The sequence below is a fragment of the Oncorhynchus keta genome, chromosome 26 (assembly GCF_023373465.1).
Source record: "Oncorhynchus keta strain PuntledgeMale-10-30-2019 chromosome 26, Oket_V2, whole genome shotgun sequence".
Taxonomy (NCBI): Eukaryota; Metazoa; Chordata; class Actinopteri; order Salmoniformes; family Salmonidae; genus Oncorhynchus; species Oncorhynchus keta.
In genome coordinates, this window is record NC_068446.1 from 3,637,596 (window position 1) to 3,653,288 (window position 15,693).

The 15,693-nt window shown below is 41.6% G+C and overlaps 1 protein-coding gene across 1 annotated transcript; it reads right to left on the minus strand.

The window, feature by feature from the left end:
- Positions 1-449: 449 nt before the first annotated feature.
- Positions 450-11,907, minus strand: LOC118358843 (UPF0690 protein C1orf52 homolog). Its single transcript, XM_035736788.2, has 3 exons — positions 11,470-11,907; positions 3,413-3,626; positions 450-1,414 (listed from the first exon to the last, which is right to left on the minus strand). Exons 1-3 carry the CDS (start codon positions 11,776-11,778, stop codon positions 1,260-1,262), a joined length of 678 nt encoding a protein of 225 aa, XP_035592681.1. The 5' UTR covers positions 11,779-11,907; the 3' UTR covers positions 450-1,259.
- Positions 11,908-15,693: the final 3,786 nt, after the last annotated feature.

Sequence of the window (15,693 nt, forward strand, 5' to 3'; positions counted from 1 at the left end):
GTATATGTCAAATACACCCAAGTGATGATAAACCTTAGAATGAAATGTATGATAATAGGAACCATCTATTCATAAACACTATGTCCATACCAGCAGGGTCTAGTTTAATTGGAAACGACTAGCTATAAAGCACTTGAGGGCTAAGGAAATCAAATAAACCACAGAGTTAAAGTCATGCTGAACAGAGGGAATCATTTCACAGGTGTTTCCAGTCACGTCAAACACCCTTTACTTATCTGAAGTACACTGCCAGTACAGCGTGTGATAAAATGTTCCAAGTGACTCGTTTCACAATATGGCACCTTGAACGTCACCTTGCGTCACCCCTGGTGTCTCACTCAACATTTTGCTTTGTTCATTACACTTATGCTCGATTGACCATTTAGCTTTCGCGTCAGTGTACTATAGACTTCTTTGGTCAAGCTAAAGAATGAAAGCTAACCAACAAGTCCTTAACATTCTCTTTATTGCATCAGTTGTGTGTGTGACAAGGGAATTTACTAAAAAACTGACATTAAAAACTGTCAGTGTGTGGTTAACTGTATACATATTGTACAGACGCAGTAAAAGACACGGCAACATAAGTTACTACTACTACTGCAAATGAGCCTTTCCCTCCAGTGAAAAGGTTGTGTACCAAATGTGGCCCAATGGCGCCATCAGGTGGATATTTTATGTAAATGAAAAGTTATCCACTTGGTTTCAATCAGTCTATCAAATGCAGTCTTTCTTGACCGCAATCAATGTTCTCGCCAACAGACACACTAATAATGCAATGTCTTTACCGTACATTTCTTGCTATTCAAAAATAAAAAGCCACATAAAAAAATAAATTCTACCCATGATCCAAATGAACCTATTTTTGATTTCCCCCAAAGCAGTTCAAAGATATTCATCCAAATAAAGCCAATAATATGTAGGTCAGGTAGTCGTCTATTTACAACGAAAACATTGGACAATACCTACAGACACACAAACTCAGGAATAAATGCGTTTTCCACTAGTGTCTGGATAATATGCGCGTCAAAGATATACCAAGGGATTACAAATAACAGTTAAAATGTTTCAATAACAATAACATCTATATCATGTGTACTGGGTAGACGAGCACTGGACCATTCACATAACCAGGGGCTGGACACGGGAGAAGAGAGAGGAGTGTGAGGGGGAAAGCTGTAGGACAGTCCCTGAGGGTTAGTGCACCCAGACTTTGGATCCAAAACCCAAATCAAAGCCCAGGTTTCAACCAGATCTAGGCCTCAGTCCGCGTTCTGCCTGAGAATCCTCTTCTCTTCCTCCACGAAACTCTTGTCAGAGGTGGCCTGGCCCAGATCCCGCTTCCTCTTCTCCTTCTGTTGGAAGCTCTCTACCCTCCTCTTTTTTGCTGACACGGATGCCTCGTCTCCGTCCTCGTCTACAACAGGGAGAAAACAGCACGTCAGAATTGTAATTCAGAAGTGAACTGAGATTGCATAGCCACCTACTGTGCTTAACGTCTTGCCTAACCAGCACCGATTTCCCCCCTGCTATAAATATCAAGTTACTGTTCATCAGAGCGGGAGAGAGTCATTATTTTCTGTATGAAAGTCATTGGGAGATGTGCAGGCATAGATATACAACCCAGGCAGATACAACAGAGTTAAAGATGGTGGCGTAAGTTCACTCCACAGCTTGAAATGTCTCCACTCGCGTCACAGAATTGCTAACTTCTCAGTGGCACAACTGGCTAGTACGTTGTCTACTGGCTAGTACGTTGTCAACTGGCTAGTACGTTGTCAACTGGCTAGTACGTTGTCAACTGGCTAGTACGTTGTCTACTGGCTAGTACGTTGTCTACTGGCTAGTACGTTGTCAACTGGCTAGTACGTTGTCAACTGGCTAGTACGTTGTCAACTGGCTAGTACGTTGTCAACTGGCTAGTACGTTGTCAACTGGCTAGTACGTTGTCAACTGGCTAGTACGTTGTCTACTGGCTAGTACGTTGTCAACTGGCTAGTACGTTGTCAACTGGCTAGTACGTTGTCAACTGGCTAGTACGTTGTCAACTGGCTAGTACGTTGTCAACTGGCTAGTACGTTGTCAACTGGCTAGTACGTTGTCAACTGGCTAGTACGCTTTGTCAACTGGCTAGTACGTTGTCAACTGGCTAGTACGTTGTCTACTGGCTAGTACGTTGTCTACTGGCTAGTACGTTGTCAACTGGCTAGTACGTTGTCAACTGGCTAGTACGCTGTCAACTGGCTAGTACGTTGTCAACTGGCTAGTACGTTGTCAACTGGCTAGTACGTTGTCAACTGGTTAGTACGTTGTCAACTGGCTAGTACGTTGTCAACTGGCTAGTACGTTGTCAACTGGCTAGTACGTTGTCAACTGGCTAGTACGTTGTCAACTGGCTAGTACGTTGTAAAGCGAGCAGTAATGTCGGTTTGCGAGTCATTGGGCCCTGGCTCAAGCAGCTGTATGAACTTGTACAGTGCACCTCGGGTAGTACCAAATAAGATGGAAGCTATACCACAGACAAAAGGGGAAACCCAGACAAATCACATATAAATCTGAAGCATCCGATTAGAACGCCGCCGCTAAATACTTACTTGATCCTTTCTAAAAGTTTTTTTTAAAAATGGCATTGCTTCGGAGTGCAAGGGCGAATGTACGTTTATTGGGTCGCATACACAGTTTAGCAGGTGTTATAGCAGTGCAATGAACTAACTAGCTCCTAACAAGGCAGTCGGATGTCAAACAATTACAATTGTACGAAAAATACAACAAAAAGCAAGACTAAGAATGGTGGGACGAATCCAATTAACAACCCAACTCTTTATTTTTTTGCATTTTCTATATTGAAGAATAATAGTGAAGACAAAACTATGAAATAACACATGGAATCATGTAGTAACCGAAAAATCTAAATATATTTTATATTTGAGAATCTTCAAAGTAGCCTCCCTTTGCCTTGATGACAGCTTTGCACACTCACAATCCAGTATATAAATAAATGGTGTGTATATACCATACAACTAAATACAATTTAGAGTAGTAGAAATATTAGAATAAGCTATGGTCGGGGATACAGTGACCAAACAGGAAGTGACCAGTGGTTCAATGTCTCTACGAGATGGGAAAGCAGCATTGGCTTTGAGTGTGTATGAGTGACTTTTAGTGTGAGTGAGTGTGCATCACCTGGTATGCTGAGTGAGTGTGTTTCAGTAGGCGCTCCCTAACAGAAATATGCAAATACATAATAAAACGCACCAATAGGATCTTGCTCGTTCTTGCTCGTTTCTGCCCATTTTTCTTCATTTGCTCCAATTTGAAAGAACACCAATGATAAATCTTGGGTTAGTTATCAGTATTTTTGCCTATACTACGCAGGCAGACCCTGGTCAGTCATACAGATATTGTTTCCCCTTACCTGAATCTGATGGCTGTTCCTCTGTGGGCAGGAAGACAGCGTTGCCCATGTGAGGCTGTGGAGCGTCTTCTCCGTTATCCTCGTAGATGTTGGACCACTTTATGGCCATGTCCATACCTGGGGGAGCTCCCTTCTTGGGCTTCTCTGTTTCTGTGGCGTAACTCTGAGGAGGGGGCACCGCATTTGTCTTCCACATCTTGAACTCCTTGGCAGGCTGCAGGCAAAAGATACTGATAATCAACTCCCCTTTTACTTACCTATCCGGTGTATGTGACATAACATATACACGAAGTGGCCAGTTTATTAGGTAAACCCCCATTCACAAAAAAAAATAGTTTGCGCCTACAGACAGTGAATCACGTGGCCGTGGCTTGCTATATATAATGCAGGTAGACGGGCATCGAGACATTCAGTTACTGTTTGATTGAATGTTAGAATGGGGAAAAGCAAGTGACCTAAGCGACTGAGCGTTGTATGATCTGTGCCAGGCGTGCCGGTTCTAGGGCTGTGGCGGTCACGAAATCTCATCAGCTGGTGATTGTCAAGCAAATAATTGCCGGTTGCACGGTAATTGATTGTTAATAAACAAAATATTTAGCATCTCCTGGCTTCCCGCCCTACAAGCCACTGATGCAGACCTTTGAAACATCTACATTTTAAAAAGTCTAGTAAATCCATGTAATATACACTACATCTTCACAATACATCCATTATTTATTTTAGACAGGTCTAAATAAACATGATGTTGAGAAAATGTTGTCTATTTCAGAAGAACAGAACACCATACCTGAACTTAGGTCCTGATCTGGTTATGCCATTTGGCTGTAGGCTACACTAGTTCAATTAGCAGACAATATTTGATTAGAATTCCGTGGCATTGTTTTATTTAATGAAGAATTCAATTGAACAAAGCTGAATAAAGTAGAAAGGATATTTTCTCCAAACGATTTGAGGGAGTGCGCACATGCGGCTATTCTGTGTCGAGCCTGTTAACAAAGAAACAGGTACTCCTATATGCTTAATTTAGAGTTGTTAATGTAACTTTAGTTGTTCAACAAATGTTGGGCAATGTGTTTGATTTTTAATACATTGTAAGGCTATATGATGCGACTAAAGATTTGGGGAAAAAAATCGCTTGAAAAGGCATGAGCTCTGCTTTTTTTGTGCAGGCTGTACACACTTCATCTGTCTCTCATTCACAATTTTACAAGCACTTGATATTGCCTTGAATTTCCCGGTGGCATCCCCTTTGTGTGGCCATAACGTACCCTAAAACAATCCATGCCTTTTGCGGCCAGTAGCCGTTGTGCCCTTGGGCTCAATATAATAATTATAATTCCCTTCTCCCTGAGTGCTGCGTATTCAGAAGCATCTCTCACTCACATGGCTCTCCATCACGTGACTGGGTCTTTCTCACAGGCTACAAGTGAAGACACATGTCGAGGACGCAACTGCGTGCAACCTTATCCAATTCCGAGGCGCATACTGAAGATGTTGGAAGAACTGTTCACATTTACTTTTCGTCAGCCAACAAGATGAGTAGGCCTAACAAACAGCAAAAGCACTAGCCTATGTCAATCTACTATCATCCATAGTACAAAAGTTGACTTATTCCATTCTGTGCGAGGAATAAATATTCCAAACAGTCTGGGACAGTTGTGGGATGCGATGGATCCCAAATTAATACAACCACTAGCATCAAAACAACTCTTTGGCGATACGATCATCGTTCTCGATTTGGCCAACCTAGGGGTGCAAATTGACTAACCAACACTCATTAACTGGGCAATAAACAGCAGAACATTTTCCAAACTGTCAAATGACATGACTAACAGAAAATACTATCCATGTAATACAAGGAATGGACATTTTCATTAATAGATTAATTTGAATGAAAACAAGCAACAATAGCAAGCCTATCGTCTAACGCTCAAAAGGCTAAAGCCTAATATTGAACACACAATTGCTGCAATGAAGCAAGCTCATCAAACCTCCTTTTTCAAACATTTACCAAAAAGCAATTCGCAGGAAAACACTGTTCTAAACAGTGCACTTAATGCGAGCGGTTTCATATATGACAGAGATTAAAATTACTATCAGCAATTTAGAAAAAAGGGGGCTGAATCTAATAGCAACAACTAGGATGTGCTGCTAACATGACTAGGATTGTGCCATTGGCTTGTTGATATAAAAAAAAGTTGATATGAAAACGAATAGGAGAGAAATGCTGGTAATTGGCACGAGGAAGCTTTTATAAAAGAATTGTCTCCACATTTCTATATTTGGATTTTTGCTATGCTACTTTGAAGCAAGGTAAAACATTCCTCATTATTTGAAGTCAAATGTTCAGGTTTCAAAGAATGATACTGCCTCAACCGTGGTAATGTGGTGGGTGACGAACTGATAGCCTGCCTACCGTTGACTATAGCTTATGCACTCGAATGTCGGGCGCGCTTTAATTACGAGTTGAAACTGAGAAATAATTTATTATTTTTAAAATTGTGGTCATCAAAAGAGGTTAACCCACGACTGCATTTAGAATTTGTTGCACAATGACTGGGTTTATAAAAAACACATTTCACTCTAGTACTAGCTTTGAGGAGCTGCTCTCAGGTGAAAGGCTATTGCGATCCTCAAACTAGTTTCTGTATGCTTTGTGCGTGTGATAAATAAGATACATGACGACTAATGAAAATACAGTCGAGAAAATTAATTCCCACTAAAGCATGACCGGTCAAATATATTTTCAGCATCTAAAACCGATTAACGGTTAAGATCCCTCGGCCAAACATTTATCTTCTAAAATGTCTGTGTCAAATCAAAATGATCTGCTCCAGCTGCAGGTGCTTCTTTTGAACATAGAAAATGCTCCTTTATTAAAAAAAGAAAATGTTTTGCTCCATGAAGTAATCCAACAATATGTACGCCGCCATCTTGTCTATTTAAAATCTTCTCTCATTGATTGAGACAGGTGGGTCCACCTCAAAGCGTCTCGATCAATGAGAGAAGATCTTGCGCCCAAGAACGCCAAAGTAACCTGTTTAAATGACTATAACCCTGTAGCACTCACATTTGTAGCCATGAATTGCTTTGAAAGCTTGGTCATGGCTCACATCAACACCATCATCCCAGACACCCTGGACCCACTCCCATTCACACTAACAGATCCACAGATGACGTAATCTCTATTGCGCTCCAGTGGCATATATTCATGGATGCCAAGCTTCCCCCAAGAAACGGACCTAGAAAAAAATATATATATATATTTTGTCTGCGTTTTCATAATTTCCTTCAATTTGCAAGAGGCTGAATGTATCTCACCGGAGAAACGGCAACCCTCTGTCTCCGTAGGCCATTATCTGATGCTATCTGGTCATAAAGAGTATGACATTGTTGCCGCACGTAGCATTGAATGCAATGGAAGCCAGAGAGCATTTTGCCTCCCTTGTATAAAAAGTATGAAATAGCCAATAGCCAAAATAGCCAATCAGTATAAAATAGCCAGTCCTGGCACACCAAAAAAAAGGTGTCAAGGGAAGCCCGTTTGGATTTGGCTTCCCTCCGATCACGTCGAATTAAGAGAAATATGCAATTGACAGAAAGAACTTGAATTGTTGCATCTTGTTGTGTTCCTCCGGTTGCTAGCTAGCTAAAATGGACCCTTTCCTACGAATTAAGAGAAATACGCAATTGACAGAAAGAACTTGAATTGTTGCATCTTGTTTTGTTACTCCGGTTGCTAGCTAGCTAAAATGGACCCTTTCCTACGAATTAAGAGAAATACGCAATTGACAGAAAGAACTTGAATTGTTGGATCTTGTTGTGTTCCTCCGGTTGCTAGCTAGCTAGCTAAAATGGACCCTTTCCTAAATTAGCCTTGCGGTTTTACCTATAATTCTCCATACCGGCCAATGATTATAACGGCAATTCTGATCCAACCATAAATCCAAACATTGTGCCCCTGGACTGAAAGGATGGAAATTCAACATGTAGACGGCTAATGTTAACTAGATAACGCAGGCCCATGAAAGGAAGTTAGGCTAGCGAGCAAGCATTTTAGCCAGGAATCTTAGGATAGCAAAAACTAAAAGCTTGTACTGTATGACAGAGTCAAGAACACACGCAAACACACAAATCAGAACCATGGACAGCCACCGCATCTTTAGCTTAAGTTGGACTAAATTGTTTTTTTTTGTTTCTTTTAGTTGTCACTGTAGACTAATAAGCATAGGTGATTTAATGATGTTGAAATGTTTAAAGTTGAAATGGTGATGGAATAGTGGAGGTAGCTCCTGTTTTCTTTGCGACTTGCGCTAACTGTGGTTCTAAATCAATAATAATTTAGTAGTCTGAAAATGTCAGGGGGAAAAAAACAACTTGCAGGTTATGTAACTGTAGGTTATGTAACTGTTTGTTCCATGCAATATGCTTTGTGGACTTCACCGGACAGAGGTTGCCATCCGGTATTGTGATGAAACAAAGGTGTGGTTTAATCTATTCTGCCACTGTTTTCTTCGTGTCTCGGCCTTAGGCCTATATATCATGGTCGCAAGGCAAATTAACTAACGGTATAGAGCAAACACAATTATCACAACATAGGTTGTAATACGGCTTATTTATTTCTGGCTTGGCTCCTCCAGTGATTTCACCCATGCACAGCTACTGTTGCACTCCACATGTCCCTTTCCCACTTAGTCAGAAGGAACGCCTACGTGAGAATGCTATTCATTGACTATAGCTCAGCATTCAACACCATAGTGCCCTCTAAGATCACTAAGCTAAGGAACCTGGGACTGAAACACCCCCCCCCTCTGCAACTGGATCCTGGACTTCCTGATGGGACGCCCCCTCGTGGTGAGAAAAGGCAACAATATCCACCACACTGACCCTCAATACAGGGGCCCCTCAGGGGTGTGTGCTCAGTCCCCTCCTGTACTCCCTGTTCACCCATGACTGTGTGTCCATGCTTGACTCCAACGCCATCATTAAGTTTGCAGATGAAACGACGGTGGAAGGTCTGATCCCCGACGCCGTGATAACCTATAGGGAGGAGGTCATAGACCTGTCAGTGTGGACTACAAGAAACGGAGGGCTGAGTACGCCCCCATTCAGATCGATGGGGCTGTAGTGGAGCGGGTAAGAGCTTCAAGTTCCTCAGTGTCCACATCACTAAGGGATCTAATAAGGTTCAAACACACCAACACAGTCGTGAAAATGGCATGACAACACCTTTCCCTCCTCAGGAAGCAGAAAAGATTTGGCATGGGCCATCAGATCCTCAAAAAGTTATACAGCTGCACCATTGAGAGCATCTTGATTGGTTGCATCACCACTTGGTATGGCAACCGCTTGGCATCTGACCGCAAGGCAGTACAGAGGGTAGTGTATACTGCCCTATATATCACTGGGTCGAACCCTCTGCCATCCAAGACCTCTATACCAGGCAGAGGAAGGCCCTAACAATTGTAAAAGTCTCCAGACACCCAAGTCATAGACAGTTCTCTCTGCTACCACACAGCAAGCAATATAGATGTGAGAAGACTGGATCCAACAAGACCCTGAAAAGCTTCTACCGCCAAGTCATAAGACTGCTAAAGAGTTAGTTAAATAGTTAACCAAATAGCTACCCAGACTATCTTCTTTGACCTTATCTCATCACATACATTGTTACTACCATTTACCACCTGTCACTTTATTCCTAGTTAAATGTACAACTCTACTTCAATTACCTCCTATCCCTGCACATCTACTCGGTACTGGTACCCCTTGTATATACTGATGTATTTATTATTACACGTTTTACTTTTCTACTATTATTTTTTCTTTGCATTGTTGGGAAGAGCATTTCACTTAGTCCACAAATGGAGGCATACACATTGCTTTATCGAGTAAAACATTTATTTTAATAAACGGGGCATTTTCTAAATTCTAACGAACCACCTGCAACTGGACATAGACTTTTGAAAAGATACATGTTTGGCCGAATCGAGAACAAAGATGGTATCGTCAAGTTCAGCTTGGTCGAAAATTCTCTGCTACGCCAAACAGTACCTATCCTGTAACACTAATGGAGCATCACATTAGCCGTTAATCTGCTAGCCATTATAGCAGATGAGCTGGCAGTCAAGTAAAGCTTAAAAATCCCTGGAATAGAGCCTGCCAGCTGACGAGCCGTGGAAAGTTAGCGGAAGTGGATGATGAGTTTGAATCAAGCAGCGCGTCAAGCAAAGTTGGTGAAGACGAATGTTCTGAATGGACAACAGTAGTATCGAAAAACTGGAATAAAAAGGAAAGTGTCTAAAATTGGAGTGGAGGATACTTGTATGAATGATAATGGTAATCATTTCTTGTTGGGATGCATTTGCTGAGTAAGAAAGCATATGTGGGAGACTCGTTTGAGGTGTCGAAAATGGTGAAGTATGCGCTCGGAAAAGTAGTCGGTCATAGTTACCAGGAGTGGTCTTATTTGGATTAATTGTATTTCCGAAGAACAGAGGAAGGTTGCAGTGAGAATCCAGACAACAGGTGGTGTGTTTTGAACTTCGGAGTAGAGCACCAGTCCGAGGAGTCATCTCAGGGGTGAAGACGGATGTTCAGGTTGAATCCCTGAAGAGAATTCCTGGTGAGGTTGGTGCCTGGCGTCTGACCCGCTGGGTGAATGGAGAAAAATAAGAAAGTCTCTGTCAGTCCTGTTGTCTTTTGATAAAGAGCAAATACCTACGCATGTGAAGCTTTGTTATGTAAGATACGCTGTAAGAGCTTTCGTCCCCAAACCACTGCAGTAAAGGATAGTGTGTGCAGATGGAGAGAGTATATTGAAGAACGGTGTGTAGAAGAACGACGGTGGTGCAATTGTGGTGGGGATCATGATCCCAAGTTCCTGGAGTGCCCTGTAAGGGTGAAGGAGATTGAGGTGGCAAACGTTGGAGCGGTCAATCAAATCTCCTATGTAGAGGGGATTAAAAGAATTGAGAAAACAAGAGATGCACTACAGCGTAGCTGCAAGTCCAAAGGTGCCCCCGTGTGTTAAAAATGTGGATTTTGTGGCGTTCATGGCCACAGTTACAAACTGTACAGCCCTAAAAATTGTCAAAGACCCAAGCCACCCTAGTCATAGACTGTTCTCTCTACTTCCGCATGGCAAGCAGTACCGGAGCGCCAATAAATGTTTTTGGGACTTAATGATTTTTACATCTGAAGACTTGCAAGGGTTACTTGCGCCAGAAGACCAGACTTCCCAGGTTCCCCTTGAGCCTTTGTTGGGAAGAGATCTGTTTTTTTTTTATTAACAGAAAAAGTTTGATTTCGTTTATTTACTGTTAGTTTGATAGTTTTGGTATTTAATTGCATTTGTGGGAATCCTGTTTCCATCCAGCACTGTAGGTGGCGGAATGCACATTAAATTGTGTGATCGACAATAGAGCAAAGAAGAACTCTCCAACTTGTAGTCCTAAAACACGGAAATAAATGAACTCTGGTTTGTTCAGCCATCCCTATGGCAAAAAAAGAGGGTTTGGGAATAAACAAATAATAAATAAATAAATCTAAGGTCAATCGTTTACGTTTTGTTATATAAGATAAGAGGTCAGTTAACGAGACCTTTATGAATTATGAAACTTTTGTGATTTAAAAAAAATGACGTTAGCTGATGAAAGTTATCTCACAGAACAGAACGTATAAGATCAAAGCCTGTGATTACCACAGACATTATTTTCTGTTTTTATCCTAAAACCGCCATTCGTTTTCCTCATAGCAGCCTTTGTCCAAGGAACCATGGCGGAGTGTCTACAAAAATACATTACATTACATTTAAGTCATTTAGCAGACGCTCTTACTTTTCTCTCTAAACTTGTGGCAACACTGTAGTTTAGCTTGCTTGTAAAACTAACGTTATCTAGCTGGTAGAATACAAGTACAGTGATGTTTCACTGGCTAATGTAACACTACACTAACGTTAGTTACTAGCAGTAGCTGCTATATTGCTGTATCGCTGTGGGAATTAGCTGGCTAGTTACATAGCAACGGAATGCTAGCTAGCTTCGTATTTTTTACAGTACCTCTTCGGGAGCTTTCACGGCGCGACTCTCCCAATCTATCTGTTTATTCAATGGGTTGTACAGGAAGGATGGCTTGGCAACCGACTTGAAGAGCTCGTCGGGTTTGGGTAGAGGAGCTCCACTAACCGCCCGCTTAGTCCCGTGTTGGGGAGATTTGTTGCCGCTTCCAGTAGCATCGTCCTCCCCCTTTCCTCTCGATTTCTTCTGGCCCTGTTCATCAGAATCGCTGCTGTTACTATCGCTACTGTCACTCAGATCATCGTAACTCATGAAGTAATGGAAAGAGTCTGGTTTCTTCTTATCAACCATACTGATGAAAGGATTACATTAGCTAGTAATACGTTGAATTTAACTTTAGAGATAGGAATATAATGCCCGAGCTAATTAGCAAGCAACCTTGATGATTTTGCTGGTTACTCCATTTTGAATCACTATTGCCGTAAAATTTGTAATACCCTAAAAAGTTGTCGTAAAACTATTTTCTTAAAGGAGCAGTAGTCCCTTTTTTCAAGACACTCAAAATAACTTTGTGAACAGTTATTTTCCTCAAGCTCAATGCACAACCACATTGTATATTTACCATAATCAAAATCTATTTTCATTTCTTAAACCAGGGCTGTAATATACAGTGTGTGTGAGTGTCTCCTAACCTACAGATTATTCGTATAGTATACAGTATATACTGATAAAAAAAATATAAACACAGCATATAGACTGTTGGTCCCATGTTTCATGAACTGAAATAACACATTTTGTTCACAAATTTATTGACATTCCTGTTAGTGAGTATTTCTCATTTGCCAAGATAATACATCCACCTGTGACGGGTGTGGCAAGAAGCTGGTTAAACAACATGATCATTACACAGGTGCACCTTGTGTTGTGTACAATAAAAGGCCACTCTAAAATTAGCAGTTTTGTAACACAACATAATGCCACAGATGTCTCAAGTTTTGAGGGAGTGTGCAATTGGAAAGGTGACTACAGGAATGTCCACCAGAACTGTTGCCAGCTAATTTAATGTTAATTTCTCTACCATAAGTCGCCACCAATGTATTTTAGAGAATTTGGCAGTACGTCCCTCCGGCCTCAAAACCGCAGACTACGTGTAACCACGACAGCTGTGGACCTCCACATCTGGCTTCTTCACTCGCGGGATCGTCTGAGACCAGCCTCCCGGACAACTGATGAAACTGTGGGTTTGCACAACCGTGGAATTTCTGCACAAACTGTCAGAAACCGTCACAGGGAAGCTCATCTGAGTGCTCAGTATCCTCACCAGGGTCTTGACCTGACTGCAGTTTGCCGTCGTAACTGACCTCAGTGGGCAAATTGCTCACCTTCGATGGCCACTGGCACGCTGGAAAGTGTGCTCTTCATGTATGAATCCCGGTTTCAACTGTAACAGGCAGATGGCAGACGGCTTGGCGTTTATTATGGCGTTTTGTGTGCAAGCGGTTTGCTGATGCCAACGTTGTGAACAGAGTGCCCCACGGTGGCCTGGGGTTATGCTATGGGCAGGCATAAACTGAGGCCAACAAACACAATTGCATTTTATTGATGGCAATTTGAATGCACAGAGATACCATAGCAAGATCCTGACGCCCATTGTTGTGCCATTCATCCGCTGCCATCACCTCATGTTTAAGCATGATAATGCACAGCCCTATGTCGCAAGGATCTCTACAGAATTCCTGGAAGCTGAAAATGTCCCAGTTCTTCCAGGGCCTGCATACTCACCAGACATGTCACCCATTGAGCATATTTGGGATTCTCAGGATCGACGTGTACGACAGCGTGTTCCAGTTTCTGCCCATGTCCAGCAACTTCGCATAGCCATTGAAGAGGAGTGGGACCACATTCCACAGGCCACAATCAACAGCCTGATCAACTGTATGCGAAGGAAATGTGTTGCGCTGCATGAAGCAAATGGTGGTCACACCAGATACTGACTGTTTATCTGATCCACGTCCCTACCTTTTGTTAAGGTATCTGTGACCAACAGATGCATATCTGTATTCCCAGTCATATGAAATCCATAGATTAGGGCCTAATTAATTTATTTAAATTGATTGATTTCCTTATATGAACTGTAACTCAGTAAAATCTATGTTGCCTTTTATATATTTGTTCAGTGTATATGTTTTTGCAAAACTCTTTTGGGGGCAAAAAATAATCACTTGCTCAGTGGGAGGCTTGGATGACAAGTGGGGAGAAATCCTTCACTGAAACGGGCCGCAGGCGAAGAGCATCTTATGGTCAAGTCTGCCAGTGGGTCCTGACAGCGTGGAGCATTGTCAAAAAATCCACTATCATCAACGGGTTTCGAAAGGCTGGACTGCTGCAAATGATCCAACATCGGATGAAGCAATTCTGAGGCTATTCAACTCCGACACCGAAGGAGATGACTTCAGTGGTTTCAGTGCACAGGAGGAGGAAGATAGTGACCAATGACTTTCTTGGTAGGCTAGTATTTAAATTTTTGTTACAAGCCGTGTTTCGTTTAAAGGTTGTGTAAATTTCATTTGTTTCAATGTACCGGTAGGCACCTGTGGCTTATAGACATGTGCGGCTTATTTATGTACAAAATACATATTTTTTAATAATTCAGTGGGTGCGGTTTATATTCAGGTGCGCTTAATAGTCCAGCAATTACGGTATGTTATATTGTATATTGTGAACATAACAATAGATTAAATGAGTACATTTTATACTTGTCTCTTATCTCAGGTGAGTCGATATTCACGTCAAATGATGTCATTCCCTTTCGACCACGCCCACAAATTGGTGAAATAAAATGATTTCCCATTGCAAAAGAGTCAACTTAGTTGCAGATTTTTTTGTTATACAGAAATAACAAAAGATGCCGAAAAGCTGCTGTGTTGTTCAATGTACTTGTAACCAGGTCAAAAATCCCGACCTATGGTTCACAATGCTCCAATGTAGCGAAATGGAGCCTGAGAGATGAGCCCTGTGCGGCTTCAGGCTATTCGGTGTGGAAGAGTGGGAAATGTCAGGACCCGATGTCCAAGGAGGCCGACTACAGGTAGCTACAGTGCGTGTATGTAAAACATTTTATCACACATAAGACATTTAGCTGGTTTAGCATAGTCTGTTTGTAACTCCAGTCACTACTGTATAGTTTGTTTATGTTGTTGGTCTTGGCCTAATATTCCAGTCTGCTCGTTTTAGTCAATTACAAAAAAACGACATTTAAGAAAAGTACAAAAGATTACTTTTCAACATTGCCTGCTCCCGAGTGTTCTCACTATTTAGCAAAACGTAATATTGTAGGGCTTCCATCATGCCCCTTTTCATGATGGTCTAGGAAAATAAACATGTTTAAATGTAATTTATATGTTATGAAAATGTTCAGACCTCATGCACTTGCAAAACACATTGTCATAATCCCAAAGATTTAAAAAAATAAATACACCTAGATATTTTCTGAATAATTTGTTCTCATGTTCATTTTCCAAGGCCATCCAGTTGTAAAACGATTTCAATTATCAAATATAAGACCACCAGGGAGCAATATAACACTTATTTTTGAATGTGTGACTGAGGCAAGAGACTGCTAGTGCAGCCCAATCACTGTCTACTATATCAGCCTTCATATCATGCACATATGTCTCTAAAAAGTCAACAGTTCAATTTGAGTTAAGTTTATTGTACAAAGTAGATGAAAAGCTCAAATCAAGATGCAGTGTAAAAGTACTATGTTAATAGCTGAGCTAGACTATCACTCTAACCAAACATCTAAAACAGAAATGGGCAACTCCAGTCCTTTGGGGCGGGAGTATTGTCAAACGTTTCCACCATCCCTAGCAAACAGTTGATTAAACTAATGGCATTCTAAACTGAAGATCATGATTAGTTGATTATTGGAGTCAGTGTGTTAGCTGGGGGCTGGGGATAAAGTGTAACACCAATCAGGCCCCTGAGGAATGGAGTTGCCCATCAAAACATGGACAATTCTAAACCCTTCTATGCAGTGGAAGATTTAGGCATAGGCAACATGGGCAGCCGTCCAGGGCGGCATCTTGCCAAGGGTGGCATGGCCCACACAAAAATAAAAAATTCAATAAAAAAATATATGACAAAATATTCCGAATGGTGACATTTGTACAATCGGTTTTCTTTCGCTCATATGCACGTAATGCCAATGATATCATGTGACCGTGTGGGACTGCTGGTCAATTAACCTTGTCGGAGTTGGCACCC

Bases quoted from the DNA above. Each gene is read 5' to 3' on its own strand.
- LOC118358843 (XM_035736788.2), bottom strand. From the start codon at position 11,778: ATGGTTGATAAGAAGAAACCAGACTCTTTCCATTACTTCATGAGTTAC. The intron at 3,627-11,469 runs GTACTGTAAAAA...TTTTGCCTGCAG, and splicing joins CCGTGAAAGCTCCCGAAGAG to CCTGCCAAGGAGTTCAAGAT. The intron at 1,415-3,412 runs GTAAGGGGAAAC...TCCCTGTTGTAG, and splicing joins GGAACAGCCATCAGATTCAG to ACGAGGACGGAGACGAGGCA.